This window comes from Coenobita brevimanus, chromosome 8 (assembly GCF_032717465.1).
Source record: "Coenobita brevimanus isolate Jiangsu-jjx chromosome 8, ASM3271746v2, whole genome shotgun sequence".
Taxonomy (NCBI): Eukaryota; Metazoa; Arthropoda; class Malacostraca; order Decapoda; family Coenobitidae; genus Coenobita; species Coenobita brevimanus.
In genome coordinates this window covers 30,348,087-30,366,562 of record NC_136961.1, presented here as the reverse complement: position 1 = coordinate 30,366,562, position 18,476 = coordinate 30,348,087, and the positions used below count along the sequence as shown (strand labels likewise).

General features: G+C 42.2%; 1 protein-coding gene across 1 annotated transcript in view; it reads left to right on the top strand.

Moving 5' to 3' along the window:
* The window catches only part of LOC145407265 (glutamate receptor ionotropic, delta-2-like), a 48,886-nt gene that overhangs the window by 18,129 nt on the left and 12,281 nt on the right, over window positions 1-18,476 (top strand). The window contains exon 3 of the mRNA XM_080278305.1: window positions 4,115-4,273. Coding sequence (XP_080134431.1) covers window positions 4,115-4,273 — 159 coding nt within the window. The remainder of the gene's footprint in view (window positions 1-4,114; window positions 4,274-18,476) is intronic.

Genomic DNA, 18,476 nt, shown 5'->3' with positions numbered 1-18,476 from the left:
CTTCTCAACAGGTGGGTCTACACCCAATCTACCTTAGAATCACTGACCCCCTAACTAGCCTAATCTTCCCTGGAGGGCCTTGCCCTCTCAAGGAACATTCTCTTCAGAATGGAAGGTCAGCCTTACAGGCTACTTACAGCCTACAAATACACAGTTCAACGCTGAAACTTGATTTGCCTTGTCCTCAAGGACACCAATCCACCCACTCAACCATTCATCCATCCACTTCAGTGTCAGTAGCTTTCGCACTAAGACCTTGGCCGTTGGAAGATTTTGAGACTTGAAACATCACTTTTCTAAGCTTCACCCACTACTCAAACCAACAAATGAGAGGTGAAGGTAACTGTGATGGCATCCTTTGGCTCCCCTTCTAAGAACAGTCAGTGGTAGGTGCCTAAGCTCGTGACGTCATTTCTGCCAACAGAATGGCTCAGCAACTTTGAGCACACAGACAGATAGAGATTGGCAAGGCAACTTTTAAGTACAGAAGTGCTATGAAAAGGATGTAAAAGTATAGTATTGTCATATTCCATATTAGGCAGTGGGGACTAAAGTGTTGACAGAACGAAAATATCCGCCAAGTTAACGTAGATGAACCACAGCCCAGTGAGCATACGATTTTTTCCCTCTGGAATCTCTTGTTTTTCTGGGTAACATAAAGACAGAAAGGTTCTGCACTGTCCTCTCCCTAGCATTCCTGTAAAAAAAAAAAAAATCTTACCAATGGAAGGAACTAGAAGAATTCGCCCTTAACTCTCACACCACCCTCAAATTTGCTACTTTGGTTTAAGGATGCAAGCTGGTAGCTAAAAAAAAAAAACAAAACAAGGCTAATAAAAGATGCTGTACTACAATCTACTAGTTTTTGTCAATTGTTTCTGTTTTAATTACAAGTGGTATATGGTGGTACTGACAAACCTCTTGCCTCCTTCCTGGGCCTCTCCTTTATACCATTTCCTGGTATATTTGGCACAAAATTTGCAGTGAGGATCCATTAGCCCCTATCCGCTGAGTAAAAGCTTTACATGTCACAATCTGGCTCCCACGGGGCCACTGGGTGATATCTAGACACATAAGTGTCTTCCCATCGCTGTTTGAACCGGCGGCCACCATTTCATCTCGCCACCAAAAGGGTAGGGAGGGAATCCCTCCATAACACACAGGTGAAAGTCTGTCTGTACCACACTTTTGCCAGGTGTACAGTGATATTTTCAGGTTCCTATTTGTCTGATTCCATCCACTCCGCCGAGAGCTAATTGCATCCTCCAGCCCTGCCAAGCCTCTTTCCAAGGATACTAGAAAAGGGCTCAGTGATAGTGCCATAAGACATGCCTTGGATGCAACAGTGTCTTGTTTATCTAGTAGTGGAGAAGTTATTATGCTGAAAGCAAAGCCATAGTCGGCCCTGTGGGCAGATGCACAAACACTTTCTGCTTTCACACTACTCTCGCGGCGAAAAATAGTTCTCTTCCTCTCATCATTACTCATCAACGCAACGACCTAGAGACCTGGGGATACTTTCACTCGCAAGAGGAAGAGTTGATGAGCATTTTTCCCTAAGTGCTTTAGTTTCCGAGATATAAGGGTTTGAAAACAAACAATTTTTCAGCGGTTTCCTGGAAATTGCCCATAGTAAGGCGACGACTGAGTTAAAAATAGCCTGGCGTGTGCGGGTTCGACATATTTACCAGTCATACTGGATTTTCTACAAAGTTATTTTTCAACTGCGTCAATGGTGCCTTTCCCGTGGAACTGCCCATAAGTTGTGTATGCCTGTCAGTTTAAGTATGCAGAATACTTCACACAACATGTAAAAAAAAAAGGAAAACCAAATAACAGAAAAAAACTATCTATCTATCTATCTATTGCCAGACGCCTCAATCCCGTTTGGGGTGGCCACAAACAAATTGCCTCCAAGTCGCCCTGTCCCCCGCCATTTCATTGCCCTGCTCCCAACTCAAACCCCCCTCTCTCATATACCTCTCCACCCCATTCCTCCATCTCATCCTCGGCCTCCCCCTTCCTCTTCCCCCCTCCACCTCACTCACATACACTCTCTTCGTCAGTCGTTCACCCTCCATCCTCTCCACATGGCCAAACCACCTCAGTGTGTTCCTCATAACGCTTCCTATCACACCCACATCCACACCACAACGCTCCTTTATATCCTCATTCGTCAGCCTGTCCCTCCACGTGACTCAAATAACTCATTTCCACTGCTCTCACTCTTGACTAGTGTCCTTCCAACAATGTCCAAGCTTCACTTCCGTACGTTAGAGTTGGTATCACAATACTGTCATGTAGTAACTTTTTCACTTCCATGCTCACTTCCCTGTTTCCCATCACTGCTTTCAAAGAACCAGCAACCTTTCTTCCCTGCTGTACCCTTTCAAGCACTTCACCCTCCAAACCTCCATCCTTACTCATCACACTACCCAAGTACTTAAACGTACTCACATTTTCCAATTCCTCACCATCCAACCTCGCTGTACATTCACTAACTTCACCTCTCTGAAAGACCATCACCTAACTCTTCCCTACATTCACCTTTAGATTCCGTTTCTTACACAATCTCTCTAACTCATCCACCAAGTCTTGCAGCTCCCCTTCGTCTTCACTCAACAACACAGTATCATCTGCAAACAACAGTACAGGGAGTTTCCAAACACTATCCTCTCTCACCAGGGCCACTCCAACATCCACTACCCTACCTTGTACCTCTTTTATTACCCCATCCATGTTCAGATTGAACAACCATGGAGACATGACACATCCCTGTTTCAAACCAACTTTCAAAGAGAAAAATTCACTTAGTTCACCATCCACACGCACTGCAGCCTTCGCACCATCGTACATACTCTTCACAGCATTCAACAACTTCCCATCTACTCCATATATTCTTAACACTTTCCACAATCCTTGTCTATCCAGCTTGTCATATGCTTTCTCCAAATCCAAGAAAGCCGCATACAACTTCTTTCCCTTCTCTAGAAACTTTTTCACTAAAGATCTAAGAATGAATATCTGATCTACACAACCTCTTCCCTTCCTAAAGCCTCCCTGTTCTTCTCCAACTAATTTCTCTGTTCTTTCTCTAACTCTGTCTATAAGTATCCTCCCATACACTTTTCCTATTATACTAAGAAGACAAATGCCCCTATGATTACCACACACTTCTTTTTCCCCTTTTCCTTTGTACAAGTGAATAATTATACCTGACTTCCAATCCTCTGGGACTCTACCTTCCTCCAAGGCCAATCTGCACATCTTCCACATCCATTCTACTACTATCTCTCCCCCATGCTTCAGCATTTCACCACACACTCCATCAATTCCTGGGGCTTTCCTCGATTTAACTTTCTTCATTGCTTCAACAACTTCTATCCTACTGATTTCTTCCTGTCTGCTCAACTCCCTCCTTCTCCCAGCCATTCCCCAGCCACTTATACACGCATTACTTCCATCCTCTACGTTCAACAATTCCTTAAAGTGTTCTCTCCATCTGCTCACTTTTTCTCCCTTCTCCACTAGTAATCTACCATTTTTATCTTTCACTCCCCTGCTAACTTCACTTCCACCCTGTCTTACTCTTTTCACTTCTTTCCAGAACATTTTCTTACAGTGCCTCCACTTTACACTCAAATTCTTTCCAAATTCCTCATCCACTCTCTTCTTACTCCTCTTACTAATCTTTTCACCTCTCTCTTTCTTTCCACATATAACTCTCTCTTCCGCCTCTCAACTTCTTCCACGCCCCTATTTCTCATCCATTCATTGTATGCTTTCTTCTTTTGTGCCACAGCCTGTTTCACCTCTTGAGTCCACCACGCTGTTCCTTGCACCCCCCTCCGTCTTCTCTTCCTTCCACACACCACATCACATGCTGCACATATTTCTTCTGTAAATATCTTACACACACCTTCCACGTCTCCCATCTGCTCCAATTCATATTTGCCCAATCGTTCCTCCACTTCTCTCTTATACTCTGCCTTTTTCTCATCCTCTTGCAACTACAATTGAATTAATTATATGATTCTAATAATTTTTACAATGTATGAATATCAAATAAATAAAAAAAAAAAAATCTAGTAAGGTGGAATAATTCCAAATGCAGGTTCCCTGAACGACCACATCTGGTGGTGACGGCAGAGCAGCTGGCAGGAAATGTTGCAGTGATGGTCGATGACCCAACGGCACCAGGGGGTCAGAGGCTCACCTTCAGGGGCTACATGGACAATACCATCCGCTTCATTGCCAAACAGATGAATTTTACGTATGTTTTATTTTCACTGTCCGTTCCATATAAGTATTGATGTAGGCTATTCGTAAATATTTTAAAACGTCATGTAAAAATTGTCCTTTTTTGACGAGTCAGATTTTAACTTGAGCAGTCAGTTGGAATTCTGGATAACACTCACCTTTAGATGTCCTCCTACTGTCATTGTGAATATTATATGCTTGATTAAACTATGAACTGCAGCACTAGGATAATTGCACACCCTGTAATAAACAAAAATTTGGTTGACTAATGTCATAAAAAACAGTAATATTATTCTGCTGAAAGACAGCGTCTTAATGTATGGGCATGTCTAAAAAATGGTCAATATTACCCCTAGTTTAGTCCTAATGTGGACAGTTAAGTTTCAGGGTTTCTGTCCACTGACGAAAAACTAAATCAGCGTTTGCTGTGTTTGCCAGATCCTCCAAGAACCGGGACTAAACTACAGTACATTGACATATTTATTCCATATAGATGTATGCCATTAATCAGGAGAGATTAGGGGAAGGAGAGAGGAAGAGCGAGGTTCGGTTAACATCTTTTCACCCAGTTCTCAAATCACAAGAGAGAGAGAGAGAGATCCATCATCTTGTCCTACACTGCCCCATGAGGAGTGTAGGAGCCCGGGGTTAGTCAGTTGGTCCTGACATTTATGAGAGTGACCAGCCTCACTCATCCCTGTGTGGCATTACTTGAGCAGTAAATCTCAACCACTCCTTGGATATAAACCTTCACCGGGTCAGTCCGATTGGAGTGCAGTAATTACCTACTTACAGACTGAAAAATTAGTGGCATTTGTTTGTGTTCATATACCTCTTTTTAAGCGTATTTCTGTGACATGTTTGCAATTTATTTTTATATATTTCATATATCAGGAGGCTCTAAACACGATGCATCCATGAGAGGTCTTGTAATATAGGACGACAGTTCAGACTGCACTGGTTGTGCAGCACGGGGCTGTCTGGGGTACGATTACGAGTGACAGTCCTAATTACGAATGTACAGTAGAGACATTTTGACAAAGAATGGTAAGCAGGTGGAAGAAAATATGGTGAAGCAGAGATGAGCTTTATTCCAGACTAGTTTCGCCTACTGCATCTTCAGGGGTAATAAAGAAGCTCGCTGACTTACTGAACTTAGAGAAAACGTCGACTGTGCTCTGCTGATTGCCAGTGGATGCCGCAATGTGATTGGCTACATCTGTCTCGGGTGTTTGTCAGGTGCTGGTTGGCCTTACCTGGGTCTCCCATGTCCTCCCTCAAATAGCTACCACCTGAGCTGCCGTCCTCGACCACACTGTGTTCCCGGTTCTTTTGTTGACGTTTGTGTTGGAGACGTGGTGAAAAGAAAAAAAAAAGGAGTATAAAAAAATTAAAATATCATAGCGTACAAAATCACGTGCAGCAGCTGTGATCACAGTTATTTCGGGGATACGAGCAGAGGAGTTGAGGAGCAATTAAAAGAACATTAGGCAGATGTGACATGCCACTGTCTCAATAGTGTGCTTGTGAGCTATATAGATGAAAAAGTCACCTGCGAAAGTGTAAGAATGCCACAGTGATAAAGAAACGCCTAACTAAACAAAAGAAATTTGAAGCCATGTATATTACAACCAACAAAAACATCAACCAAAAAACCAGGAATATGGTGCGGTCGGGGATGACAGCTCATGTGGTAGCTACTTGGGGAAGACATGGGAGACGTAGGTAGGACCAATCAGCACCTGACATGCACCTCTGACAGATGTACCCAGCCAAAAATGTTTGTATTGACCGGAAGTCAGCAGGTCATGAACCATTGCTCCGTATCTAAATTCATTAAATCACTGAGCTTTTCAGTACCCCTGATGAAGCCATAGGCGAAAATAGACAGGCATAAAGCTCACCTCTATTTCTTCTGTGTTTTCTTCCACCTCCTTCCCATATTCCTGGTTACAGTAAGTAACTCAGGGTTAACTCCATTCATAGGCCGGCCCCAGGGAAGGTCCGACAAAAACTATATAATTATTGAAATAATAGAGATTTCCTAGTAACATGAGATGAAAGAGCATGTTTAAAAATATGGATATGCTAAGAGCTAGGTCACTATTTCTTTGGATGCAAAGAAGGAGCCAAATCCAACTCATTACCAACATACCGGGAATCGAACCCGGGACTCTCAGGTGAGAGCCAGGCAGCACACCACTACCCCACAACCAGGTAAAAGGTATCTCACATTGTCACAGTCTAGTAAACAATGTCCCTCCGCTCTCATTGTGGGCTTGAAGAGGAAGAGATAACACCCTGGCACTCAGGCAAGTAGATGCCTTTAATCAATCCCAAGCACTAACGGCAAGTCAGAATGAAGAGGGAAACCTTCATGCCCACAGTAAGGGGCTTTTTCTGAACACTACATAAATAATTCTCTGTCAGGTTTACTGTATAATAATAAAGATGCTCGAAGTTCAGTCTGGACATGGTTCACGAAGCAATTTATAAACACTTTATGAAACGGTAGAAAAAAGATTGAATGCTTGGCCATAGCAGCATGTTAATGATTAATAATGAACAAGGATACAGTGTCAAGTTTTGTGGTTTTGAGCTCTGTGGAAACTGTCTCTCTTATAACTGGTAACACTTCTGGAATTGCCTCATAATTATTTCACTAAGCTGTCACGTGAAATACTGCAGACCACAAAAGGATAATAAATTACTGGGGAAAGTAGCGGGTATTGATGGAATGTGTGGTGAAATCCTCAAGCATGGGGGAGAGATAGTAGTAGAATGGACATGGAAAATGTGCAGATTGGCCTGGGAAGAAGGTAGAGTCCCGGAGGATTGGATGTCATGTATGACTGTTCCCCTGAACAAAGGAAAAAGGGAAAAAGAAGCATGTGACACAGTGGCATTTGTCTTCTTAGTGTAATAGGAAAGTATATGGTAGGATACTTATTGACAGGGGTAGGGAAATTTCAGAGGAATTAGTTGGAGAAGAACATGGAGGTTTTACGAAGGGAAGAGGTTGTATAGATCAGATATTCATCCCAAGGTCGTTAGTGGAAAAGTTTCTAGAGGAGAAAAAGAAGTTGTGTACAGCCTTCATGGATTTGGAGAAAGCATATGACAGAGTGGATAGAACACGAATATGGAGAATAGTAAGAATATATGAAGTAAATGGGAAGCTGTCGAATGCCATGAAATGTATGTTTGAGGGCGTTAGGGCTGCAGTGCATATGGAAGGTGAAATGAATGAATTCTTTCTATTTGAATCTTGGATTGAAATAGGGATGCGTCATGTATCCATGGTTGTACAACCTGTATATGGATGGATTTATAAAAAAGGTACAAGATGGGGCAGTGGATGTTGGAGTGGCCCTCATGAGAGTGGGAAGCACTTGGAAACTTCCTGCCCCGTCGTTCCATTTCCTCACCATCCAGCCTCACTGTGCATTCAGCTACTTCATTTCTCTCGAAAACCACAACTTTATTCTTCCCTACATTCACCTTTAGATTCCGTTTTTTTCACACTCTCCCAGATTCGTTCACCCAGCCTTGCATTTCCCTATCGTCTTCACTTAAATACATGGGTACTGTAATGAGTAAGGATGGAAATTTAGAGGATGAAGTACTTGAAAGGGTTCAGCAGGGAAGAAAAGTTGCTGGTTCTTTCAAATCAGTGATGTGAAAGACAGAGAAAGAAGATTGGAAGGAAGCATGATAGTAGTGTGATTCCATCTCTAACATATGGTCGCGAAGTTTGAACCTTGTTAGAAGGCCACAAGTCGAGAATGAGAGCAGTGTAAATGAGTTATTTGAGAGTACAGTAGCATGTGGAGTTACATGGAGAAACAGACTGGCAAGTGAGGAAATGAAAAAGCGTTGTAGTGCGGATGAGGATGTGATAGAAAGTTTAAGTGAAATACATTGAGGTGGTTTAGCCATGTGAAGAGGATGGAGAGTGAGAGACTAACGAGGAGAGTGTATGTGTGTAAGGTGGAGGAGGGGAGAGGGAGGGGGAGGCAGAGTATGAGATGGAAGGATGGAGTTAGAGAAGTATATGAGAGAGTGGACGTGTGAGCTCGGGGAAGGACAGCGAAATGGTAGGGGATTGGGAGACATGGAGGCAATTGGTTTGTGGCCACCTCTTACGAGATTAAGGCTTTTGGCTATATATATAGAAAGATTCTTCATGCGTTATATGTTGATGGTGTCTCAGCTATGGTCGATAAACATTTCTCATGCGATAAACATTTCTCATGATAGTGTGTAGATCAACAAAAATTGCAACAAAATTTGACCCAGCGACATTTTCGTCCCTATAAATATCAAATAGTTTACCACGGTGGTGTGTCTGATTCTGAGTGATGATTTGCTCTTGTTGCCTTGTTAAAAGTATGAACATCATCATTCTCTGCTACTTGAATTATGACAACTATAGCAATTATGGATGTGAAAGTTCTGTAACCATCGATTTACGAATTCAGAGTATTTTTGTCGGTGGTTAATGTATTCTCATTATGTCATGCAAAGGAATATTTGTGCTTTGGCAAAGTTAAACTTTCACTGCACACTTTTTTTTCAGCATAATAAAAACTTGCTTAGATAAATGGCACTTCACTGAGTCATTCATAAAGGGTAGAGGTGAAAACAGACACCATAACACACTTTGCCATGGTGCTCACCTCCGGAACTTAGGCCTTGGACCCTGTGGCGGGTTATTTACCTTTAATCCTGAGAGCACATGGCTGCCGCATTATCCAGGTTACCACGTTTTCCTCCTCTACGTGTTACCATAGGTACTTGCTTTATCCAAGATCAAGAGAATTAACAGGTCTCCCCATGCGCAGATGACGACATCAGTGGGATGGAAGGAGAAAACAGAGAATAAGAGAGAAAAAGAGAGACAAATTGCTTGAGATGTTATGGAACACTGAAATATTTTTTTTTCTTTACTTTTTTAAGACTATGTTCATGGAGAAATTGGAGTGTATTTAACCTCAGTAAATTTTACCAGATATATATATAAAATAGCAGATTGCAAAATTGTTCTTGTCAGTTACACAAATGCTTTGAAATCCATAATTGCATTAGTAGTATTGTACCCCAGATTTTTTTAAATATAATTTTTCTTTCGAACAAAGCTTAATTTAGCAAATCATTATCCATCTCCTTACATAAGAACTGTCCCAACCTTCCCACACTGCCTCATTTCTAACCCCCCCCCATACACACCAGCCTTATTATCCCACTAATTTTAAACATCTCCCTATGGTCCTTTCACAGCAAGAAGTCCGTTCAGGGTGGGGCCCACCTGGTGAATCACCTCTAGCGATGTTGCCAAATCAACCGTAGTACAAGCCTCTCTCTCTCTTATTTCCCATCTATGTGCTATTTGAAATTGTTTTTTATATTCTGTTTATAATAAAGGAAGCTATATAGTACATTGAGTATCACTTTTTAGAATTATAACAACGATTTGAATGAATTCTATGACACATGGCAGTGCTTTTTTCCCATGTTGCCACGCCGAGGTCGGCGAGGGACCCAGGGTCAGAGAGAGGATTAGGGCTACAGGGGAAACCTCTTAAAAATAAAACGCGCCTAGACTTTTACCTCATAGGTGGTGTGGAAAAAAAGTTGAAAATAAATAATAAATGTGTACAATATACATATATATATATATATATATATATATATATATATATATATATATAGAGAGAGAGAGAGAGAGAGAGAGAGAGAAACAGGCGGGATGGGGGTAGGTAGGGAGACTGATAATCCGATAATTGGTGGTCAAATTGGCAGCGTCGCACTCGGGGAAATCCCAACTTCTGCCACACCCTGAACGGACTTCTTGCTGCGAAAGGACCATAGTAGCTTCACTACTCCCCCATTCAACTGTTCCCCTGTCTACTGTATACCCTGTTTATACTCTTTGTAACACCTAAACCACTACCAGCCTGTCTTCTCTTTGCCCCTGTCCATTCACTGGGAGACTGCTTCAGTTCCTTAATCCCTGCATATCCCCCCTTATCACAACAATTGCCTATCTTTTGTAGTACAGTAATAGTATGTGACTTGAATGTAAAAAAATTAGAGATATTCGTCAACATAGTCACTTATGACATTTGTGCCGGGAGGGGGTTGGTGATAGCCAATACCCTCTTCAGGCACAAAATGATACACAGGTATACATGGCGAGTGATGAGAGGGGTGGGCGGTGAACTGAATGAAAGGAAGGCAATGATTAATAATGTATGTGTGAATGAAAGGATGCGAAGATGTGTAATGGATGCAAGAGCTTATAGAGTTTGGGGGAGTGGACTTTCTAACGACTACTTGGTGGTGGCCAGAATCAACATCCAAGTAAGATGGAGAAACTGAAGAAGGGAAGGACGGGAGCAAGGAGTAGTTGCAAGGAGAGTGCAAAGGCTACAAGAGGATGAGAAAAAGGCAGAATATAAGAGAGAAGTGGAGGAACGATTGGGTAAATATGAATTGGAGCAGATGGGGAATGTGGAGCGTGTGTGCAAGATATTCACAGAAGAAACATGTGCAGCATGTGATGTGGTGTGTAAGGTGAAGAGAAGACGGAAGGGGGTGCAAGGAACAGCATAGTGGAAACAGGCTGTGGCACAAAAGAAGAAAGCATACAATGAATGGATGAGAAATAGGGGCATGGAAGAAGTTGAGAGGTGGAAGAGAGAGTTATATGTAAAAAGGAAGAGATAAGCAAAATGAGTAGTGAGAGAGAGTAAGAAGAGAGTGGGTGAGGAATTTAGAAGGAATTTGAGTGTAACATGAAGGGACTGTAAGAAAATGCTCTGGAAAGAGGTGAAGAGAGTAAGACAGGGTGGCAGTGAATGTAGTGGGGGAGTGAAAGATAATAATGGTAGATTATTAACGGAGAAGGGAGACAAGTGAGCAGATGGAGAGAACATTTTAAGGAATTGTTGAACATAGAGTATGGAAGTAATGCAAGTATAAGTGGCTGGGGAATGGCTGGGAGAAGGAGGGAGGTGAGAAGACAGGAAGAAATCAGTAAGACAGAAGTTGTGGAAGCAATGAAGAACGTCAAATTGGGGAAAACCCCAGGAATTGATGGAGTGTGTGGTGATATGCTGAAGCATGGGGGAGAGATAGTAGAATAGAAGTGGAAGATGTGCAGATTGGCCTGGGAGGAAGGTATAGTCCCGGAGGATTGGAAGTCAGGTATAATTTTTCCCTTGTACATAATATGGTGGAGTGAAAAAAAACTTTTTTTTCGATTTTTAAAAGGCCTGGGTGGGGAAAAGTTGTGGGTTCATAATACAAATACTGTGTTAAAATTATTTTCCTCTAAGATAATATTTGGACTATGCACACTGAGCTTTAAGTTCTCCCCTATGATGCTAATTAAGACGCGTTTCTTCCAAATGCGCCAGGTATCTGTTGTCAACAATTATTGTGTAAAATAAGATATTTTAACAACTAAATGTGTAATAGAAATAATAGAATGAAAAAAGGCATTTCTAATCTACTGTCTCTTCAATGTAATGTAAACTAATTTTGTAATTATTTAAACATATTTTCCTTTTCAGACAGAACTAGAACAGGTACCTTGTCCCATTATGGCATTTAAAACTCGAACTATCCTAAGAACTTCAGCTATACAACTATTGATGTACTAAAATTCTGCCTTCATGTGAATAATGAAATGAGATGTAATGGTGATCAAAATCCTTTGTTTAATGCTATTGCTGATTTAGTATCATTCAAAGTTGAAAACCTTTGGGATAAGGCTTCAATCCCACATTTGTCACATCAAAGTGTTGTTGAATTAATCAAAAAGTGTAATGAAAAATATAAGAAACTATTGAAACAACCAGTGAATAGAAAAAACAGTCCTTCTTACAAAACACGTGTGGAAGTTTTTCTGAAAACCAATGCCGAGCTTTTTGATATTGCTACATGCAAATGCCGTACCTTCTTAGGGTGTTCGTGTGAGAGGCAACGCCAAGTGCCCAAGGCTGAAAGAGACTTCCTAAATGATCAAAGAAATGAGAGAAAAATGATGATCACAGGAATTGACACAAAGGCAACCAATAAGATGAAACAAAAACTGATGAGAATGGAGGCTGAGAAAGAGCGCAAGGAAAAATATTTTGTGACTCATACATGTGATCAAAGTGTTATGGATATTGTGAGTGACGATGCAGAGGAAAACAATGAAAGTACTGATAGGAATGACAGTGAATGGTCTCCATAATCCAAGAAACAAAAGTTTGAAAATATAGAACCTAGTACTCGTACATCACAAATGCGTCTAAGCCTTTCAACTGTACCAAGAGAATGTGATAGGTATGGTATCTCAGATAGAGCTTGTGCTTCAGTAACAACAGCAGTATTGCAAGATATTGGGGTCGTTAGCAAAACTAATTCCACTAACGTAATAGATCGGAGTAAACTGAGACGTGAGAGGGAAAAAAGCAAAGGAAGGAAGTTGTAATTCAAAGCAAGGAAGACCTAGGTCCATTACATGGCTTATACTTTGATGGGAGGAAAGACCAGACACGTTCAATTAAAAGCCATGGTAGCACTCAGTATCCAATTTCTTTTGTGGAAGAACATGCGAGCTTAATAAAAGAACCTGACTCAGAATATATTGGACATGTGTCACCAAAGCATGGATCTGCAAATGCCATTGAAAAGTCAATCATGGATTTCCTACATGAAAATGATATATGTACTAAAGATCTCATAGCTGTTGGTTTTGATGGAACCAATGTGAACACTGGCATAAAATTGAGGAACCATTCGGCTATTAGAAGAAACCCTTGGCAGACCATTACATTGCTTCATATGTCTACTTCATGCCAATGAACTACCACTGCGGCATCTTCTTCAGTATGTAGATGGTTCAACAAGTGGACCAAAAGCATTCTCAGGTCCAATAGGTAGAGCTCTAGAAAACTGTGAGAAACTGCCTGTAGTGAAATTTCAACCAATTGGGATAAATGTACAGTAGACATACCAGATATTGATACAGAGGTGTTAAGTACTGACCAACGATACTTGTATTATATGTGTGAAGCAGTCAAGAGTGGTGTTTGTTCCCAGAATCTAGCATTACGTTAGCCTGGAACTCTCATTCATTCTCGGTGGGTAACAGCAGCAAATCGGATTCTGATGCTCTATGTTGCTACAAATGAACCTTCAAATAATCTGATGGTTTTAACTGAATACATTATGAGAGTATATGCACCAATATGGTTTAGTATCAAGCTCAAGTCCTCATGCACAGAAGGGCCCAAACACTTGTGGAGTATGATCCAATCATCTCGATATCTGCCCTCAAGACTGAAGGAAATAATTGATCCAGTCATCCAACTCAACGGATATTTTGCACATGCTGAAAACCTACTTCTTTCAGTGATTACAGATGAGAGTAAGGATGTCAGATTACTTGGATTCAGAAGAATTCTCAAGGCAAGAGAGTCTAGGGCACCATCAGGAACTAAAATGAGACAGTTTAAAGTTCCAATGATAAATTTTAATGCCACAGAATACTATGATATGATTGATTGGACTGCAAATAGATTTGATCCTCCAATCACTAAGAGTATTCCAGAAATCTCTCTCAGGCACTTCCTTAACCCTTACACCGCGGGCATGTTTCCCAATGTTTTGTGTGTCCCGCGGGCTTATTCAGGCTTCGACAGACTCTCAAAAAATATTTTCCAAAAATCAGTTATTAGTCCTAGAATATTAAAATTATATATGCATATGGCACATACCTTCAGCTTTCTCCTGGGATGTCTGTTGAGTCTTCGTCGATTACCGTAGGACTTGTGGAGACCTCTGATTTTGGGTAACGAAGTCTCCACTTTACACTTCCTGACAACCCGTAATCTGATTACCACAGCCAGATATTAACACTATAAACACTACTCTATGATTATCAAGTAGTTTGGGATCTATACTCCAAAAAAAAACCACTGTGAAAGCAATGAAAATTACGAGCGAATATGACCTTCCCACTTGCGCTAGTTTGCTCTTGGTATTCTGTCATTTATTATTCATAAAACCCCTCACACTTTATATTTCTATTACTATATAACACTTATATATATCTGGAGTCTTTATCCATAAGTTTCCTTCAGTAGTATTAGTTTATTGTCACTGAAGTCATTCAATTTTTCATTCAGTAAAATACGTAGAGAGCCACGGATTCACTTTCACTGTTATAACATCAAGTATTTGTACTCATATTCTTATATTACTAATTACTTACATTTCTATTTACATTTTCAATATTTACACTACTATTTTACTTACACTATGTTATTCACTGTCACTTTCAGTAACATAAAACTATATTACACTGTTCAATCATATGTACTGTACATCCATTGCTTTCACTTGCTATTTACACATTATTTACACATTATTTTCACATTACTTTCCTTTCCCACTTGCACTTTTAGAACTGCTTCTGGCTGTGGTAATCAAAGAAGCAGGTAACACAGAGGGGAACCTGGCACTCAGCGCACTGCCAAGAGGTGCGTTTGTGCTCAGGTGTGCGTCGGATGGTATGTGCACACACCTGGCACCTGCAGATCGCAGCCTTCCTCTTGCCTGTGGCAGGCATTTGCACCAGTCTGTGCCGTTCCATGTACGCCCTCTGCTCAAGTCTGTCGGGAAGTGTTACTGGATGGTGCCTTGGAGTTGCTGCTGTCACCCTACCATATCTTTCAAGCAGCTGCTGAACACAAGTCCTGGCGAACAACCTCAGGAAGGACTTGGGTGGCTTGACCTTCATCTTGTACAGGATGAAGGCGTTCAGCATCGTCATGTCTATGAGACGCAGAAAAACTTTCCTGTACAACCTAGTATTCTTCCTGAGGCAGTCGATCTCTCCAATTATCATGTCGGACTTGTCCACCAACCGCATGTTGATATTGTAATCTAAGACAGCATCAGGTTTCCTCACAGGTTCGCCTGTCCTACGGTTGACCTTCCCACTGTCTGTCATTTCCCCCTTATGTACGGTGGTGAGCATGTGCACGACCCTCTTGTCATGCAACCATATTGCCAGCATCTTCTCAGACTTGTTTAGGTGCACATCTCCTCGCTGTGAGGTTCCTGCCTCTGGGAATTTAGGGAAGTGGGCACGCTTACTCTTCACAGTGCTGCAGGAGCCGATGCCATGCTCTGAAAGGTATTTGGCAAGTTTCGGTGCTGTATAATAGTTGTCTGTATACAGCACATGATTCCCACCAAAATACCTTTCAAGGAGCACTTTCACTAGACAGCCTGAGAAGCCAAGGGGGTGTGTTTTATCAAGATCGACAGTGCTGGCTGAATAAATGATGAAGTCAAGGATGTACCCCGTCTTACAGTCGCACAGTACAAAGAACTTGATTCCAAAGCGATGGTGTTTGCTTGGAATGTACTGCACAAACCTAAGACGTCCTCTGAACAAAACCAAGGATTCGTCAATGACAACCTTCTGAAAGGGGTGGAAGAATGTCATAAACTTATCCTTCATTCTGCTCAGAATCTCCCGGATCTTCCAGAGTGGGTCAGTTTGGGAAGGTACATTGTTGTCGGCAAAGTGCAGGTTTCCCATGATGTTCCGGAAGCGATCTCTGGGCATGTACTTATTGAAGGTGGGTGAGGGTAGTAAGGGGTCCATGGACCAGTATTCTTCCAACTCATGCTTCTTTGTGTGTGGCATGAGAAGCATGAGGGCGAAGAACACATACAGCTCCTGCACTCTCAGCATGGACCACTGTTGCATCTTGGCTGCACCTGTACCACTTGTAGCACGTTGTGATTCATACCTGTTGGTCTCATCACATATGTGCTGCATGACTTCGTCATCGAGGAAGGCCAAAAGGAAGTCCACACACTCAGCATCCTCGTCAAGAGTGAAGACATGCTGTACTCCTGAGGAACTCTCATCAAAATGGAGATGTTCAGGGACAAAATCGGACCCTCCCGTCCACGTGAAGACGTCCAGGATTCCCAGTCGTGGCGGTGTAGGGTGGGTTAGGGTGGAGGGTGGCTGTGAGGCAGATTTATCAGGTTCAAGGTCACTCGCACTGACCCTGGGTTGCCGTACAGCACTAGCAGCCCTTACTCTACTAGCAACTCTACTTTCACGGGTCAGGGATTTACCTCTTCCTCTACGGCCTGCCTTCACTGTTGATGCTGGTGGTGACTCCAATGACGAAGACTCTGGAGAAAATTTGGCAGAAGAAGAGGAAGAAATGAGTGAAGTGGGGCTTGGGGAACGGGGAGGTGAATCAACTCGGGACTCATGGCGGGCTGGGTCATGCGGGGCCATTGTTCCAGGGCTAACCCGCTGCCTTTTCACTCCCTTCCCAAATTCCTTCCCTTGCTGCTCTAACGGCTCCTTTCCCTTGGAGCTAGGGATAACTTGTGACACTGAAGAACTCGTACTAGTAGTTTCTGGCACAATTTCCTCACCCGGCTCATCACACGAATCCCCCGAAGGGTCAAAGTCACTATCCATCATCACCATTGATAATTCGGCTAGGTCACGTTCCACTGCAGAGTCACTTAGTCCTTTCCTGCTTCCCCCACGAGTTTTTCTGGGTGTAGAGGTCACGGGGCCCTTTGCAATGGGTGCAGAAGCGGCAGAAATGGCGGGGCACGAGTGCAACATGCTTTGACCACAGAGGAGGACAAAGAACTAAATAGTGCAGCTTATCCGAGAAGGAAAGGATTGACAGTGACAATGGGGCTGACAGCTGGTAACTTACATGCTAATAAATCATTGGTAGAAAATCTCGGCAATACATAAAGAAATAGGTAGTTCCAGGTGAATGTAAATGTCACTTAGGCTTCTCCCTTCCTTTCTGATATATATTTTTATTACAGAAATAGATTACAAGGAATAATTCAAAGGGGAAATTACCGTGGTAATGTAGCAAATGAATGCATGTGAGGTGTTGTCTATCTATCTCTATCCCTCTATACCCCGACGCCCTAATCCCGCAAAGGGTGGCCGCAGACAAAACTCCTCCAAGTTGCTCTGTCACCCACCATTTGACTACCCTCCCCCCAACTCACCCCCCCTCCCTCATATACCTCTCAACTCCATCCCTCCACCTCATCCTCGGTCTACCTCTCCCTCTCCCTCCCTCCACCTCACCTACATACACCCTCTTAGTCAGTCTTTCATTCTCCATTCTCTTCAGATGTCCAAACCACCTCAGTGAATTTCTCCTGGTGTATACCACTATCACTTACCTTATTTTTTTTTGGTATATATTATTTTGTATAAGTATAGGGCATAGGGCTTATTTCAATGGATGAAATCTGTGCAAAAATCCGGGGGAGATTTGCTTAGCGCAGCACGGCCAGGGAGGTGAGAGGACAGGGTAATGGAGGGGAGGTCGGGAGGGGAGTCAGGAACGGGGGAAAATGGCTAAAATGTCAACAATGGATGGGAGTACAGATGAGATTTGGAGTGCTGACTAGTGTTGGACATTGGCAGTACTGATAGATGATACAAGCCACCACTTGAAAGCCCAGGATAATTCAAAATAACACAATCACAAAAGTGACTCCCCGTGGTATGATCCATTGCGCCCGAGCATCACGAAAGTGATGCCCCGCAGTTAAGGGGTTAAGAATGATGATATACTGCCTATTCCCAGTTTCCCCTGCCATACTCAGGCAGTGGAAAGAACAGTGCATCTTGTTACAGAAGCATGTCAAGCTGTCTCCTGCAGTAATGAGAGAGATGGATTCATTAGATCTTGGTTGAAATCTCGGTCGGTTATTCCTAAGTACAACACTAAACATGAATACAATATAATGTAAATAAGTTCAAAGTAAGATAAAGTGTGCCCAAGGTAGGGTGGTTGGGTGGGCATGGGTGGAACTCGAAATGCAGCCACCTCCTTGTGGTGAGTTCTGGGTGATTTGGATAATATGAAAAGTACAAAAATATTATTCAAATTAGCGAAGAGCTGCATATACTGTATGTCTTGGAAAGCATTTTGGTATGAAGAGACAGAAGATAACAAATACCTTTTCTCATTCTATTATTTCTATTACACATTTAGTTGTTAAAATATCTTATTTTACACAATAGTTGTTGACAACAGATACCTGGCACATTTGGAAGAAACGCGTCAAAATTAGCGTCATAGGGAAGAACTTAAAGCTCAGTGTGCATAGTCCAAATATTATCTTAGAGGAAT